Source organism: Oncorhynchus kisutch, linkage group LG1 (genome assembly GCF_002021735.2).
Source record: "Oncorhynchus kisutch isolate 150728-3 linkage group LG1, Okis_V2, whole genome shotgun sequence".
NCBI lineage: Eukaryota > Metazoa > Chordata > Actinopteri > Salmoniformes > Salmonidae > Oncorhynchus > Oncorhynchus kisutch.
In genome coordinates, this window is record NC_034174.2 from 11,091,852 (window position 1) to 11,108,642 (window position 16,791).

At 42.6% G+C, this 16,791-nt stretch overlaps 1 protein-coding gene across 1 annotated transcript; it reads right to left on the reverse strand.

Annotated features, from left to right (window-relative positions):
• Positions 1 to 698: 698 nt before the first annotated feature.
• On the reverse strand, positions 699 to 15,667 carry LOC116374404 (copine-8-like). Its single transcript, XM_031826813.1, has 3 exons — positions 15,097 to 15,667; positions 6,476 to 6,549; positions 699 to 4,282 (listed from the first exon to the last, which is right to left on the reverse strand). Exons 1-3 carry the CDS (start codon positions 15,191 to 15,193, stop codon positions 4,061 to 4,063), a joined length of 393 nt encoding a protein of 130 aa, XP_031682673.1. The 5' UTR covers positions 15,194 to 15,667; the 3' UTR covers positions 699 to 4,060.
• Positions 15,668 to 16,791: the final 1,124 nt, after the last annotated feature.

Consider the following 16,791-nt stretch of genomic DNA (forward strand, 5'->3'; position numbering starts at 1 on the left):
GCGGGTAATGGAGTCGCCAATGACTAGAGTTTTCAATTTGTCAGAGCTAATGGTGGGAAGCTTCGGCGTCTCAGACCCCGTAACGGGAGGAGTAGAGACCAGAGAAGAATCGGCCTCTGACTCCGACCCGCTGCTTAATGGGGAAAACCGGTTGAAAGTTTCTGTCGGCTGAATGAGCGACACCGGTTGAGCGTTCCTACAGCATTTCCTTCCAGAAACCGTGAGAAAGTTGTCCGGCTGCGGGGACTGTGCCAGGGGATTTACACTACTATCTGTACTTACTGGTGCCACAGACGCTATTTCATCCTTTCCTACACTGAAATTACCCTTGCCTAACGATTGCGTCTGAAGCTGGGCTTGCAGCACAGCTATCCTCGCCGTAAGCCGAGTACAGCGGCTGCAATTAGAAGTCATCATGTTAATGTTACTACTTAGCTTCGGCTGTTGGAGGTCCTGACGAATCGTGTCCAGATAAAGCGTCCGGAGTGAAAAAGTTGAGGAAAAAATAAATAAATATATGAACGGTAATTAAAAAGTGAAAACCGTAAAGTTGTCAGGTAGCAAAACAGGTTAGCAACAAAACGCACAGCAACTCGAAAACAAGCCTGCAAGTTGTGACCGGAAATGACGTCAACTTGACAGAGCTTGACAATGATCAATAATCATAACTATGAAAAGACAGTAGTCATTCGTTTTTTGAATTCATTTTAATTTATGGCAATCCAATGAAAGCCTTTCACAACACACCGTATGACAACGATCATGTACAATTTAAACCGCTTCAAAGGAAAAAAGGGGAACCATGCAATTTAGAAACACAGAGAGTTAAACAACAAACATGGAAAGAGGTGTATATAAAAAAACACATATTTTAAACAGTATTAAACAATGGACTGTGCAACATGCTGGTCGGCGACAGTTTCCCCATGGGTGATATCTCCTAACTAGAGAACCCTAACAACAGAAATGGCCAGGCACGAGAGACCAAACAGAAGAGAAAGCAAACAGTCCACTGAACTTGCTGCCATTACTTGCCACTGCCATGCACATGATCTGGATAAGATGGTGTCTATGTTACAGATGTCTGCTATGACATATAAAACACTGTCTTGCCTTTGTGCCCCAGGTGAGTGGATGGGATGTGCAGTACACAATCTGGCAACCCTACAGATCAGGATTTGAGGAGAGATGTTGTCTTTCTATATAGAAATAGAACTACTAGAATGAACCTGCCTATTCAAGTCAATGTGCAATTCTATTCACTTTTGTTGTTAATGTACTCTGCAGATTAAATGGCTTATCATCACACACATTCCAGAACAAAACAAACAAGGATATTACCATATGATATATCAATACGATCATCATCATCTCCCCCCCAAAAATAATGAAACACATACTCTGGAGGTACCAGTACACCTTTAAGGAATAGAATTAAGTACTTTCCTTAAAGTTGATGGGGAGGAATATGTATTGTTGTAAAGTACTAATTATTAATACTTTAGGTCTAAATCACTCTGACTCTTAACTCTAAATCACTCCAACTCGTAAGAGGAGAGAGTTGTATAACGGATGGCAAAATGAACTTTCCCAAAATTACCCAAAATTACCCCTTCTGATTCCAGAAAATCTTCCACCAGGGATTTCTGGAAAACCTCTACATTTTTGGTATATAGTTACCGTAATTATGCAGCCCTAGTTCTTTATCAGGCTTGGTTGGACTGCGGTCTACAGTATGATTAAGGCCTACAGAGTATTGATCTAGCTGAGGAGATCACTCTGACTTTGTATGCTGCACTGCAGGTGACCAGACTATGTCTATACTTATAACTTCCTCACTCTGATGGCCAGAGCTAATGGACACAGTCAGAGACAAATGGAGGAGAGGACAGGGAGGGAGTGAGTGAGTGAGTGAGTGAGTGAGTGAGTGAGTGAGTGAGTGAGTGAGTGAGTGAGTGAAAGAGAGAGAGAGAGAGAGGGGAGAGAGAGAGAGAGAAATAGAGAGGGAGAGAGAGAGAGAGAGAGAGAGAGAGAGAGAGAGAGAGAGAGAGAGAGAGATGAGAGGGAGAGAGAGAGAGAGCGAGAGAGAGATAGAGAGATAGAGAGAGATAGATGGAGAGAGAGGGGGAGAGAGAGAGAGAGAGAGAGAGAGAGAGAGAGAGAGAGAGAGAGAGAGAGAGAGAAAGATAGAGATGAGAGGGAGAGAGAGAGAGAGAGAGAGAGATAGATAGATAGATAGATAGATAGATAGATAGATAGATAGATAGATAGATAGATAGATAGATAGATAGATAGATAGATAGATAGATAGATAGATAGATAGATAGATAGATAGATAGATAGATAGATAGATAGATAGATAGATAGATAGATAGATAGATAGATAGATAGATAGAGATGGAGAGAGAGCGAGAGCGAGAGAGAGAGAGAGAGAGATAAAGGACTGGTGGGCGAGTTATTGTTGATCATGAAAAGGATTCATAGAATAAAATATTCATTCATAGAATAAAATATTCTTCAAGTGGAGACATTTACTGTCTTTATCCGGAGAGGTTTAATATCAATAAACAAAAATCCATTCTCTATGGAAAGAGAGAGATGAAAAGAAAGAGAAAAAAAATTGAATAGTTGAAAGAGTATTAGATTTTTTTGTTGTTGTGCTTTTGAATTGCGTAATAATTTGTATATTTTAAATATCTTTGACTGATCCCAAATATGACCTGGTCAACTATCAAAACCAATACTTATGATGATGTATGTTACAGGTGTGGCTATGTATGTCACAGTTACGATGACGTCACAGACAGGTTCTACCAATTGCTGTGGTGGTTGATGCATCTCGCCCTTGTGCTTAATCGTATTGCTAACTATCTAACTAACTGTGTGTTGTAGAGAAATCTAAACTGGGAAGGTACCTAGAAATGATAAAATAACTAAACAAATACAAATTTATTATATATCCTTATATATCCATGCCACTTTGATACAGTATAAATACAGGCATACAGGCAAATGTCATCCTACACAAACATGCTTTGAAATGTAAAGCAGGAGAAGAATCAATAACTTATGGGACGAAAAACTTAGTGAAGCAATGAAACGAAACATTTCAAATACTTGTCTTTTTTTCACCTTGAATGATGAAGCTACAAATCAATATGTGGACATGTCTGAGGCCCAAAACATACTAGAATGATGAAGCTACAAATCAATATGTGGACATGTCTGAGGCCCAAAACATACTAGAATGATGAAGCTACAAATCAATATGTGGACATGTCTGAGGCCCAAAACATACTAGAATGATGAAGCTACAAATCAATATGTGGACATGTCTGAGGCCCAAAAGAAATTAGAATGATGAAGCTACAAATCAATATGTGGACATTTCTGAGGCCCAAAACAAACTAGAATGATGAAGCTACAAATCAACATGTATGTCTGAGGCCCAAAACATACTAGAATGATGAAGCTACAAATCAATATGTGGACATGTCTGAGGGCCAAAACAAACTAGTAAACTGATGGAAAGGTTTCTAAAAACATCACCACCTTAACACACTCGCTCCAATACACCAATCACATGCAAGATCAAAGGTGGAAGGTGAGATGTCAGTGTTCACACGAGGGTTCCACTTGGTCGGTTAGATGACCCCTCTACAGACAGGCACAAGTTTCAACCACAACATGACCCCTCGATCACACCTGCTCTTTAACAATACAAGAGAAAACAGTCACAGGCCCATGTATGTTGATAAAAAGACAAGTCATCGATCACCATAGTCCTTGTATGGCACAGCAACATATAATCTCTCCATGGTGGTCTCTCTTTTCCTCCAGAGAGACAAACAGAATAGATAGAACCACAATGAACAGAAACACTGTTGTCTTCCCCAGTCCAGAGAGTTACCTGTCCGGGAGAGTTCTGACACAAACACCTGTAGCTTTAATAGCTTCCTCTTACATCACTTCCTGTCTCGATGTTCCAATCAGGAAGTAGACAGAGAGTTCCCCTCTCGTGATTCCAAGGGGTTGCAAATCTTTGATGGTGTCTCTCTCATCAGTACTCAGTGTAAAGGTGTGTGTGTGAGGTGGTCAGATCTGTGTGTGGTGTGTGTCCAGAGGGTGTGTAGGGGGGCGGTGCAGGGTTGGGTTTGATGCCCCGACTCTTCATATAAGAGATGAACTGATCAGGGATCTCAGCCAGGACATCCTTGGCTAGCCGGGCCATACTGAGGACATGGTTCCCTGTACGATCCATGTAGTCTCTGAATGGGACAAACTGGCAAGGAGAGACAAAATACCTTATGACAACTACTCATAACATCTCATGAATATGACATTATAAATAAACACTTCAAATGTACAGTTTTTAAAAAAAAATTTTTTTTACAATCGCTAGGACCCATTTTTCAATACTTAGGTCAAAACCCTTCACACAGTGAGCACAACAGCAGTCTATATGGGCTAAACTGTGGATCATTTTTCATTGCTTTGGCACAAAATACATTCAATGACTACATCAAATGTCATGATTTCTTTTCTCACTCAGACACAACCGCCACCAAAACTCTATATACAGGCCAATTTGCAAATGTTTACATACTCTTTTCAAAACTGCTCAACTTATGTTCAACTTATGTTCAAAACCAAAAATAACACAAAATTGAATAAGACATTAATTTGCTACATTTCTACAGTAACACCATATTTAAATATAATCCAAATCTAAAAAGTGAAATACTATCCATACAATTAGACCAAACACAGCTGATTCCCATTGTAGCTGAACACCTACCTAGGTGTTAGTCTTTCAATGTCATTACCATCTATACAAAAGGGGACATCTTAGAATAATGCTGTACTGTAATGTAAACATGGACCCAGACAGAGATAGAGAAGTGGCTGACAGAGGAAGAAGAGTGGCTGGGAGAGGAAGAGGAGTACGTATGCGTGGTGGAAGAAGACTGAGAGGAAGATCAAGAGCTGTAGTCTCAGATGAGATTAGAGCTACTATACTTGATAATGTAATAAATCATGGTCTATCAATGAGAGAGGCTGGTCTGAGAGTGCAGCCAAATCTGCATCACTCAACAGTGGAATCTATTGTGAGAAATTTCTGGCAAAACAACAGGTAAGATGTGCATTCTGCAAGAGCATCTGACTGAACTGCTCATTACAGAAGTAAATTGAGCAAAGCCTCCAAACCCACTGGTGTGTAATTGTTTTTGTATTTCTGCTTAGGATCCACCGGTTACCTCCCACAGGCAGGAGAGGTAGGATTTTCACTGCTTTGCAGGAAACTGCAATCGTTGATATGGTCATCAGAAACAATGGCATAAAACTCACTGAGATTCGGGACGAGTGTTAGCAGTCAATGTAACAATAACTATTTCTAGAGTCCTGAAACAACATCAAGTCAGGATGAAGCAGTTGTACACTGTCCCCTTTGAGAGGAACTCTGAACGAATCAAGCAACTCAGGAACCAATATGTCCAGGTAAAATTACTATAAAATACAGAACTGGTTTTGAACAAAACCAAACAGGGCAGAGGCACATAATGGCAGGTTTTTAGGTATAATGTAAACTACCATATTAGACTAACTCTTATGTTGCCTTGTGGATTTATTTTAGAGAGTCATTGAGATTGAAGCCAGGCAAACACCCCACATATTCATCTTTGTGGATGAGGCTGGTTTCAACTTGGCCAAAACACAGTGGCGAGGAAGGAATTTGATTGGGAAAAGAGCCTTAGTAGATATCTCGGGCCAGAGGGGACAACATCACAATGTGTCCAGCAATATCCTCTGATGGATGGCTGTTAGACAAACTGCTAATTGAGCCGTACAACACCGGCCAACGTTTGTACTTGTATGGGACAATGTGGCATTTCACCACACCAGTGCAGTCACAGAGTGGTTTGCAGACCATCCAAGGATGGTGTTTCCTCCCACCTTACTGTCTATTCCTCAACCCCATAGAGGAATTATTTTCCTCCCACCTTACTCTCTATTCCTCAACCCCATAGAGGAATTATTTTCCTCTCACCTTACTCTCTATTCCTCAACCCCATAGAGGAATTATTTTCCTCTCACCTTACTCTCTATTCCTCAACCCCATAGAGGAATTATTTTCCTCCCACCTTACTCTCTATTCCTCAACCCCATAGAGGAATTATTTTCCTCTCACCTTACTCTCTATTCTATGTGACATTCACTGCTGTGCTCAAGCTGAAAGTTGGTTAGGAGAACTGTGTGAAGAGTTTTGAAAAAGTGGAAAAGTGACCTAAGTATTGAGAAATGGGTCCTAGTGATTGTAAAAAAAATCTAACAATACCCCTCACTGGATAAAGACCTCCTAGGGAGAGCCATGACATTTCAACTGGTCAAGAAAAGCTGTGTTTGTTCGTAGCTGTGTTCATGGCCTGTGTGACTTACTAAAGTGTGTGTGTGTGTGTGTGTGTGTGTGAGTCACCTGGACAATGTCTCTCTCTGCCAGCTTCCCTCTGGAAGAGATTCTGATGTCATCACCATCCAACTCCACCATGGCTGCAGGGTTAAGAGAACACACCAAACACACATCAAACACGCATCAAACACGCACCAAACACGCACCAAACACGCACAAAACACGCACAAGAACACTTTTAAAATCAATTCAAGCAGCAGCTACTCTTCCAGGGCTCCACAAAAACACAAGATATGACAAGTAAAAAAACACTGATGATACAATGATAAACAAGGACAGGCACACAATTGTAAAATACGATGTACAAACACTACTACTAAAAAACGATGTGTGTTAGTGTGTGTGCGTGTGTGTTAGTGTGTGTGTGTGTGTGTGTGTTAGTGTGTGTGCGTGTATTTGTGGGTGTGTGTTTGTGTGTGTGTGTTTGTGTGTGTGTGTGTGCTTGTGTGTGCGTGTTTGTGTGTGTGTATGTATTTGTGTGTGTGTGTGTGTGTGTGTGTGTGCGTGTGTTCGTTGTGTGTGTGTGTGTGTGTGTGTGTGTGTGTGTGTGTGTGTGTGTGTGTGTGTGTGTGCTTGTGTGTGCGTGTTTGTGTGTGTGTATGTATTTGTGTGTGTGTGTGCGTGTGTTCGTTGTGTGTATGTATTTGTGTGTGTGTGTGTGTGTGTGTGCTTGTGTGTGCGTGTTTGTGTGTGTGTATGTATTTGTGTGTGTGTGTGTGTGTGTGTGTGTGCGTGTGTTCGTTGTGTGTATGTATTTGTGTGTGTGTGTGTGTGTGTGTGTGTGCGTGTGTTCGTTGTGTGTGTTTGTGTGCTTCACATGAAATATTTGATCATCTGTTCACAGGACTATTTCCTATTTCCTGAGGTAAATATGTTCCAGTACAAAATGTTCAGGTTCTACTCTACTTTCTCTATTTGTTTCTTTATCTCTTTCTGTCCAAGTCTTTTCTATAGTCCTGTGTGTGTGTGTGTGTGTGTGTGTGTGTGTGTGTGTGTGTGTGTGTGTGTGTGTGTGTGTGTGTGTGTGTGTGTGTGTGTGTGTGTGTGTGTGTGTGTGTGCGTGCGTGCGTCCTCACAGTCCCACCGTTCCATTAAATGTTGATTAATCCATTTCTAAAGGTCATTTTGCGTGAGTCATTGGAGATTTCGTATATAACACTGTGCGTTGCCGTGAATTTGTTCTGGACTCGGGGACTGTGAAGAGACCCCTGGTGGCATGTCTTGTGGGGTATGTATGTGTGTCTGAAGAGACCCCTGGTGACATGTCTTGTGGGGTATGTATGTGTGTCTGAAGAGACCCCTGGTGACATGTCTTGTGGGGTATGTATGGGTGTCTGAAGAGACCCCTGGTGACATGTCTTGTGGGGTATGTATGGGTGTCTGAAGAGACCCCTGGTGACATGTCTTGTGGGGTATGTATGGGTGTCTGAAGAGACCCCTGGTGACATGTCTTGTGGGGTATGTATGGGTGTCTGAAGAGACCCCTGGTGACATGTCTTGTGGGGTATGTATGGGTGTCTGAAGAGACCCCTGGTGACATGTCTTGTGGGGTATGTATGGGTGTCTGAAGAGACCCCTGGTGACATGTCTTGTGGGGTATGTACGGGTGTCTGAAGAGACCCCTGGTGGCATGTCTTGTGGGGTATGTATGGGTGTCTGAAGAGACCCCTGGTGGCATGTCTTGTGGGGTATGTATGGGTGTCTGAAGAGACCCCTGGTGGCATGTCTTGTGGGGTATGTATGGGTGTCTGAAGAGACCCCTGGTGACATGTCTTGTGGGGTATGTATGGGTGTCTGAAGAGACCCCTGGTGGCATGTCTTGTGGGGTATGTATGTGTGTCTGAAGAGACCCCTGGTGGCATGTCTTGTGGGGTATGTACGGGTGTCTGAAGAGACCCCTGGTGACATGTCTTGTGGGGTATGTATGGGTGTCTGAAGAGACCCCTGGTGACATGTCTTGTGGGGTATGTATGTGTGTCTGAAGAGACCCCTGGTGCCATGTCTTGTGGGGTATGTATGGGTGTCTGAAGAGACCCCTGGTGGCATGTCTTGTGGGGTATGTATGGGTGTCTGAAGAGACCCCTGGTGGCATGTCTTGTGGGGTATGTATGTGTGTCTGAGCTGAATGTTATTTGATTATGTAGACAATCTGGAATTTTCATCACAGTAATATTTCTCATCAAAACTACAAGAGAAGCAGTTCATCTCTTGCCAACCCTCAACCAGGAAAGACATGGCATGTTGTTGATGTTAGTTCTGTATGTGCAGTTAAGGGCAAGGTGTGCTGCTCTGTTCTGAACCAGCTGCAGCTTTTCTAGGTCTTTCTTTGCTGCACTTGACCATATTACCAGACAGTAATCAAGATGGCACAAGACCAGAGCCTGGACAACTAGTACAGAGGATTTTTGTGTCAAATCGTTTTAGACATACCCTCCCCATCATTACAACAACTTGGTCTCATTGAGATGAAAATCTTGTTTTCAAGAGCAATGACGAACTTGATGAAAAACTATTTCTGTGATTTAAGCATTTTCAAATGTGTGTGCCTAGTATTTAAAATAAAATAAAATAATGTTTTATTGGTCACATGCTTGGTAAACAACAGATGTAGACTAACAGTGAAATGCTGACTTACGGGCCCTTCCCAACAATGCAGAGAGAAAGAAAATAGGAACACGAGGAATAAATACACAACGAGTTAAAATAACTTGACTATATACACAGGGTACGAGTACTGAGTTGATGTGTAGGGGTACGAGGTAATAACTTGACTATATACACAGGGTACCAGTACTGAGTTGATGTACAGGGGTACGAGGTAATAACTTGACTATATACACAGGGTACCAGTACTGAGTTGATGTGTAGGGGTACGAGGTAATAACTTGACTATATACACAGGGTACCAGTACTGAGTTGATGTGCAGGGGTACGAGGTAATAACTTGACTATATACACAGGGTACCAGTACTGAGTTGATGTGCAGGGGTACGAGGTAATAACTTGACTAAATACACAGGGTACCAGTACTGAGTTGATGTGCAGGGGTACCAGTACTGAGTTGATGTACAGGGGTACGAGGTAATAACTTGACTATATACACGGGGTACCAGTACTGAGTTGATGTGCAGGGGTACGAGGTAATAACTTGACTAAATACACAGGGTACCAGTACTGAGTTGATGTGTAGGGGTACGAGGTAATAACTTGACTAAATACACAGGGTACCAGTACTGAGTTGATGTGTAGGGGTATGAGGTAATAACTTGACTAAATACACAGGGTACCAGTACTGAGTTGATGTGTAGGGGTATGAGGTAATAACTTGACTAAATACACAGGGTACCAGTACTGAGTTGATGTGTAGGGGTATGAGGTAATAACTTGACTAAATACACAGGGTACCAGTACTGAGTTGATGTGTAGGGGTATGAGGTAATAACTTGACTATATACAAGGGGTACCAGTACTGAGTTGATGTGTAGGGGTATGAGGTAATAACTTGACTATATACAAGGGGTACCAGTACTGAGTTGATGTGTAGGGGTATGAGGTAATAACTTGACCATATACACAGGGTACCAGTACTGAGTTGATGTGCAGGGGTACGAGGTAATAACTTGACTATATACACAGGGTACCAGTACTGAGTTGATGTGCAGGGGTACGAGGTAATAACTTGACTATATACAAGGGGTACCAGTACTTAGTTGATGTGTAGGGGTATGAGGTAATAACTTGACTATATACACAGGGTACCAGTACTGAGTTGATGTGTAGGGGTATGAGGTAATAACTTGACTATCAATGTACACAGGGTACGAGTACTGAGTTGATGTACAGGGGTACGAGATAATAACTTGACTATATACACGGGGTACCAGTACTGAGTTGATGTGTAGGGGTACGAGGTAATAACTTGACTATATACACAGGGTCCCAGTATTGAGTTGATGTGTAGGGCTACGAGGTAATAACTTGACTATATACACAGGGTACCAGTACTGAGTTGATGTGTAAGGGTACGAGGTAATAACTTGACTATCTATGTACACAGGGTACGAGTACTGAGTTGATGTGTAGGGGTACGAGGTAATAACTTGACTAAATACAAGGGGTACCAGTACTGAGTTGATGTGTAGGGGTACGAGGTAATAACTTGACTATCTATGTACACAAGGTATGAGTACTGAGTTGATGTGCAGGGGTACGAGGTAATAACTTGACTATCTATGTACACAGGATATGAGTACTGAGTTGATGTGTAGGGGTACGAGGTAATAACTTGACTATCTATGTACACAGGGTACGAGTACTGCATTGATGTGTAGGGGTACGAGGTAATAACTTGACTAAATACACAGGGTACCAGTACTGAGTTGATGTGTAGGGGTACGAGGTAATAACTTGACTATATACACAGGGTACCAGTACTGAGTTGATGTGTAGGGGTATGAGGTAATAACTTGACTATCAATGTACACAGGGTACGAGTACTGAGTTGATGTACAGGGGTACGAGGTAATAACTTGACTATATACACGGGGTACCAGTACTGAGTTGATTTGTAGGGGTACGAGGTAATAACTTGACTATCAATGTACACAGGGTACGAGTACTGAGTTGATGTGTAGGGGTACGAGGTAATAACTTGACTATATACACAGGGTACCAGTACTGAGTTGATGTGTAGGGGTACGAGGTAATAACTTGACAATCTATGTACACAGGGTACGAGTACTGAGTTGATGTTTAGGGGTACGAGGTAATAACTTGACTAAATACAAGGGGTACCAGTACTGAGTTGATGTGTAGGGGTACGAGGTAATAACTTGACTATCTATGTACACAAGGTATGAGTACTGAGTTGATGTGCAGGGGTACGAGGTAATAACTTGACTATCTATGTACACAGGATATGAGTACTGAGTTGATGTGTAGGGGTACGAGGTAATAACTTGACTATCTATGTACACAGGGTACGAGTACTGCATTGATGTGTAGGGGTAGGAGGTAATAACTTGACTAAATACACAGGGTACCAGTACTGAGTTGTTGTGTAGGGGTACGAGGTAATAACTTGACTATATACAAGGGGTACCAGTACTGAGTTGATGTGTAGGGGTATGAGGTAATAACTTGACTATATACACAGGGTACCAGTACTGAGTTGATGTGTAGGGGTACGAGGTAATAACTTGACTATCTATGTACACAGGGTACGAGTACTGAGTTGATGTGCAGGGGTACGAGGTAATAACTTGACTATCTATGTACACAAGGTATGAGTACTGAGTTGATGTGCAGGGGTACAAGGTAATAACTTGACTATATACACGGGGTACCAGTACTGAGTTGATGTGTAGGGGTATGAGGTAATAACTTGACTATATACACAGGGTACCAGTACTGAGTTGATGTGTAGGGGTACGAGGTAATAACTTGACTATCTATGTACACAGGGTACGAGTACTGAGTTGATGTGTAGGGGTACGAGGGGAATAACTTAACTATCTATGTACACAGGGTATGAGTACTGAGTTGATGTGTAGGGGTACGAGGTAATAACTTGACTATCTAGGGAGCTCGGATCCAGTGATGTATTGAAGTCCCGTCGATGTGAATTAGGGTGTGGAATGGGTGTGTGCTCAGCCCTCTGTTTCTTATAGTTCACAATCATCTCCTTTGTCTTGCTGACGTTGAGGGAGAGGTTGTGCTTCTGGCACCACACTGCCAGGTTACTGACCTCCTCCCTGATCTCCTCATCTCATCGTCTTCGGTGTTCAGGCCTAATCCATCGCGTCGTCTGCAAACTTAATGATGGTGTTGGAGTCGTCTGTGGCCACAGCCACGCAGTCGTGGGAGTCCAGGAAGGGACTAAGCATGGACCCTTGAGGGGCCCCTGTGATAAGGGTCAGCATGGTGGACGTGTTGTTGCCTACCCTCACCACCTGGGGGCGGAACGTCAGGAAGTCCAGGATCCAGTTGCAGAGGGAGGTGTTCAGTCCCAGGATCCTTAGCTTAGTCATGAACTTGGAGGGCACTATGGTGTTAAACGCTGGTGCTGAACACTATGGTGTTCCCCTTGTCTAAGTGGGAAAGGGGAGTGTGTGGAGTACAATAGAGATTTTGTCATCTGTGGAGCTGTTGAGGCGGTATGTGAATTGGAGTGGATCCAGGGTGTCTGGGATGATGGTGTTGATGTGAGACATCACCAGCCTTTCAATGTTTTTCATGGCTACAGATGTGAGTGCTACGATGCGGTAGACATTTAGACAGGTTACCTTGGCGTTCTTGGGCAGGGGCACTATGGTGGTCTGCTTCAAACACGTAGGTATTACAGACTCAGACAGGGAGAGGTTGTAAATGTCAGTAAAGACACTTTCCAGCTGGTCAACTCATGCTCTGACTACACGTATGTTTATGAATTGATTTCTTAATCACTTTATTTTTCCTCTTTCTTACTGGCAAAACACAAACATGTTATTTTCATAAATTCTTCAGATTCTACCTCCGACAGGAACCACATTCATGTTGAGATGACCTGTCTCAATTCTAATCTATTCTGCCTGACGATAGAGCATCTAATAATCCTCAGCTCGTTAATCAGAACTCTAATTGAAATTCATAAGAACTCTGATGAACCCAGCCATTAGTCCTGACCACTTCAAACTACATTACACCAAAACACACTCAACACCATACTACGATACTCTGTCTCTCTCTCTCTCTCTCTCTCTCTCTCTCTCTCTCTCTCTCTCTCTCTTTCTCTCTCTCTCTCGCTCTCTCTCTCTTTCTCTCTCTCTCTCTCTCTCTCTCTCTCTCTCTCTCTCTCTCTCTCTCTCTCTCTCTCTCTCTCTCTCTCTCTCTCTCTCTCTCTCTCTCTCTCTCTCTCTCTCTCTCTCTCTCTCTCTCTCTCTCCTCTATTGAATCAAAATTAGTTGCTAATTGTCTTGCAGGTCATTCGTCTGGCTAATTGCTAGAAACGAGAGAGCAACACAGCACCTGGCTTCTGCATGTCTGAATTGTATAAATTTAATCAGTTAATCGTGGACTCACTCTCAATCAATTATCTTTCAGGGTAGGTGAATGGTAATGATGGAACGTGGAGCGGCTGCAGAGTGCCTTTTGATTAGTTGTCTGAATATATTAAAGGTCAGCGTCATACATTAAATAATATATCAGCAGATCTGGTTAAAGTTTAAACAATAAATATCAGCTAAAGGTTTCAACATTAAGTCTAAACAGGTCTTTATAACGTTTTAGGTCCAGCACTCAGAGAACAGCAAATGTGATTATTAATAATACCAGGTAGTCATTTTATTGATATTGTTATCGAAAACTACTACAACAACAGGTACTGTAAACTACAACAACAGGTACTGTAACCTACAACAACAGGTACTGTAAACTACAACGACAGGTATTGTAAACTACAATGACAGGTACTGTAAACTACAACAACAGGTATTGTAAGCTACAACAACAGGTATTGTAACCTACAACAACAGGTACTGTAAACTACAACAACAGGTACTGTAAACTACAACAACAGGTATTGTAAACTACAACAACAGGTACTGTAAACTACAACAACAGGTACTGTAACCTACAACAACAGGTACTGTAAACTACAACGACAGGTATTGTAAACTACAATGACAGGTACTGTAACCTACAACAACAGGTACTGTAAACTACAACAACAGGTATTGTAACCTACAACAACAGGTACTGTAAACTACAACAACAGGTATTGTAAACTACAACGACAGGTATTGTAAACTACAATGACAGGTACTGTAAACTACAACAACAGGTATTGTAAGCTACAACAACAGGTATTGTAACCTACAACAACAGGTACTGTAAACTACAACAACAGGTACTGTAAACTACAACAACAGGTATTGTAAACTACAACAACAGGTACTGTAAACAACAACAACAGGTATTGTAAACTACCACAACAAGTACTGTAAACTACAACAACAGGTACTGTAACCTACAACAACAGGTATTGTAAACTACAACAACAGGTATTGTAAACTACAACACCAGGTATTGTAAACTACAACAACAGGTATTGTAACCTACAACAACAGGTATTGTAAACTACAACGACAGGTATTGTAAACTACAACGACAGGTATTGTAAACTACAACAACAGGTATTGTAACCTACAACAACAGGTATTGTAAACTACAACGACAGGTATTGTAAACTACAACAACAGGTATTGTAAACTACAACAACAGGTATTGTAAACTACAACGACAGGTATTGTAAACTACAACAACAGGTATTGTAAACTACAACAACAGGTATTGTAAACTACAACGACAGGTATTGTAAACTACAACAACAGGTATTGTAAACTACTGTAAGTGAAAAGGTTTCAGGTCCAACTGCAGTATGTGTAGTAATGCTGTAATAATCATCTGTATCTCAGTTAATAGATCATGACACTGGCGGGTTCTATTCCCGGGGCCAGCTGTACGTAAAATCAGTACACTCATAACTGTAAGTTGCTATAGCATCTATAAGTGGCTATAGCATCTGTTACATGGCATGTAATATAATTATATTAACAGCAATAATGTCAGGAAGAGATGTAGCTTCTTACCGTCAAACTCAGCCTGTCCCACTCCAACGATGATGATGGACATGGGCAGTTTAGCCCCCTGAGGAGAAGAACAGGAACACACCATTACATTATACATGCTCTGCTATAGGTCCATCCCAGCTCTGCTATAGGTCCATCACAGCTCTGCTATAGGTACATCCCAGCTCTGCTATAGGTCCATCCCAGCTCTGCTATAGGTCCATCCCAGCTCTGCTATAGGTCCATCCCAGCTCTTCTATAGGTACATCCCAGCTCTGCTATAGGTCCATCCCAGCTCTGCTATAGGTCCATCCCAGCTCTGCTATAGGTCCATCCCAGCTCTGCTATAGGTCCATCCCAGCTCTGCTATAGGTCCATCCCAGCTCTGCTATAGGTCCATCCCAGCTCTGCTATAGGTCCATCCCAGCTCTGCTATAGGTCCATCCCAGCTCTGCTATAGGTACATCCCAGCTCTGCTATAGGTCCATCCCAGCTCTGCTATAGGTACATCCCAGCTCTGAACACAGGTACATCACAGCTCTGAACACAGGTACACAGGTACATCACAGCTCTGAACACAGGTACACAGGTACACAGGTACATCACAGCTCTGAACACAGGTACATCACAGCTCTGATCACAGGTACATCACAGCTCTGAACACAGGTACACAGGTACACAGGTACATCACAGCTCTGAACACAGGTACATCACAGCTCTGATCACAGGTACATCACAGCTCTGAACACAGGTACACAGGTACACAGGTACATCACAGCTCTGAACACAGGTACATCACAGCTCTGAACACAGGTACACAGGTACACAGGTACATCACAGCTCTGAACACAGGTACATCACAGCTCTGAACACAGGTACACAGGGACATCACAGCTCTGAACACAGGTACACAGGTACATCACAGCTCTGAACACAGGTACACAGGTACATCACAGCTCTGATCACAGGTACATCACAGCTCTGATCACAGGTACACAGGTACATCACAGCTCTGATCACAGGTACACAGGTACATCACAGCTCTGAAAACAGGTACATCACAGCTCTGATCACAGGTACATCACAGCTCTGAACACAGGTACACAGGTACATCACAGCTCTGAACACAGGTACATCACAGCTCTGAACACAGGTACATCACAGCTCTGAACACAGGTACATCACAGCTCTGATCACAGGTACATCACAGCTCTGAACACAGTTACACAGGTACATCACAGCTCTGAACACAGGTACATCACAGCTCTGAACACAGGTACACAGGTACATCACAGCTCTGATCACAGGTACACAGGTACATCACAGCTCTGAACACAGGTACACAGGTACATCACAGCTCTGAACACAGGTACACAGGTACATCACAGCTCTGATCACAGGTACATCACAGCTCTGATCACAGGTACATCACAGCTCTGATCACAGGTACACAGGTACATCACAGCTCTGAACACAGGTACATCACAGCTCTGATCACAGGTACATCACAGCTCTGAACACAGGTACACAGGTACACAGGTATATCACAGCTCTGAACACAGGTACATCACAGCTCTGAACACAGGTACACAGGTACATCACAGCTCTGAACACAGGTACACAGGTACATCACAGCTCTGAACACAGGTACACAGGTACATCACAGCTCTGATCACAGGTACATCACAGCTCTGATCACAGGTACACAGGTACATC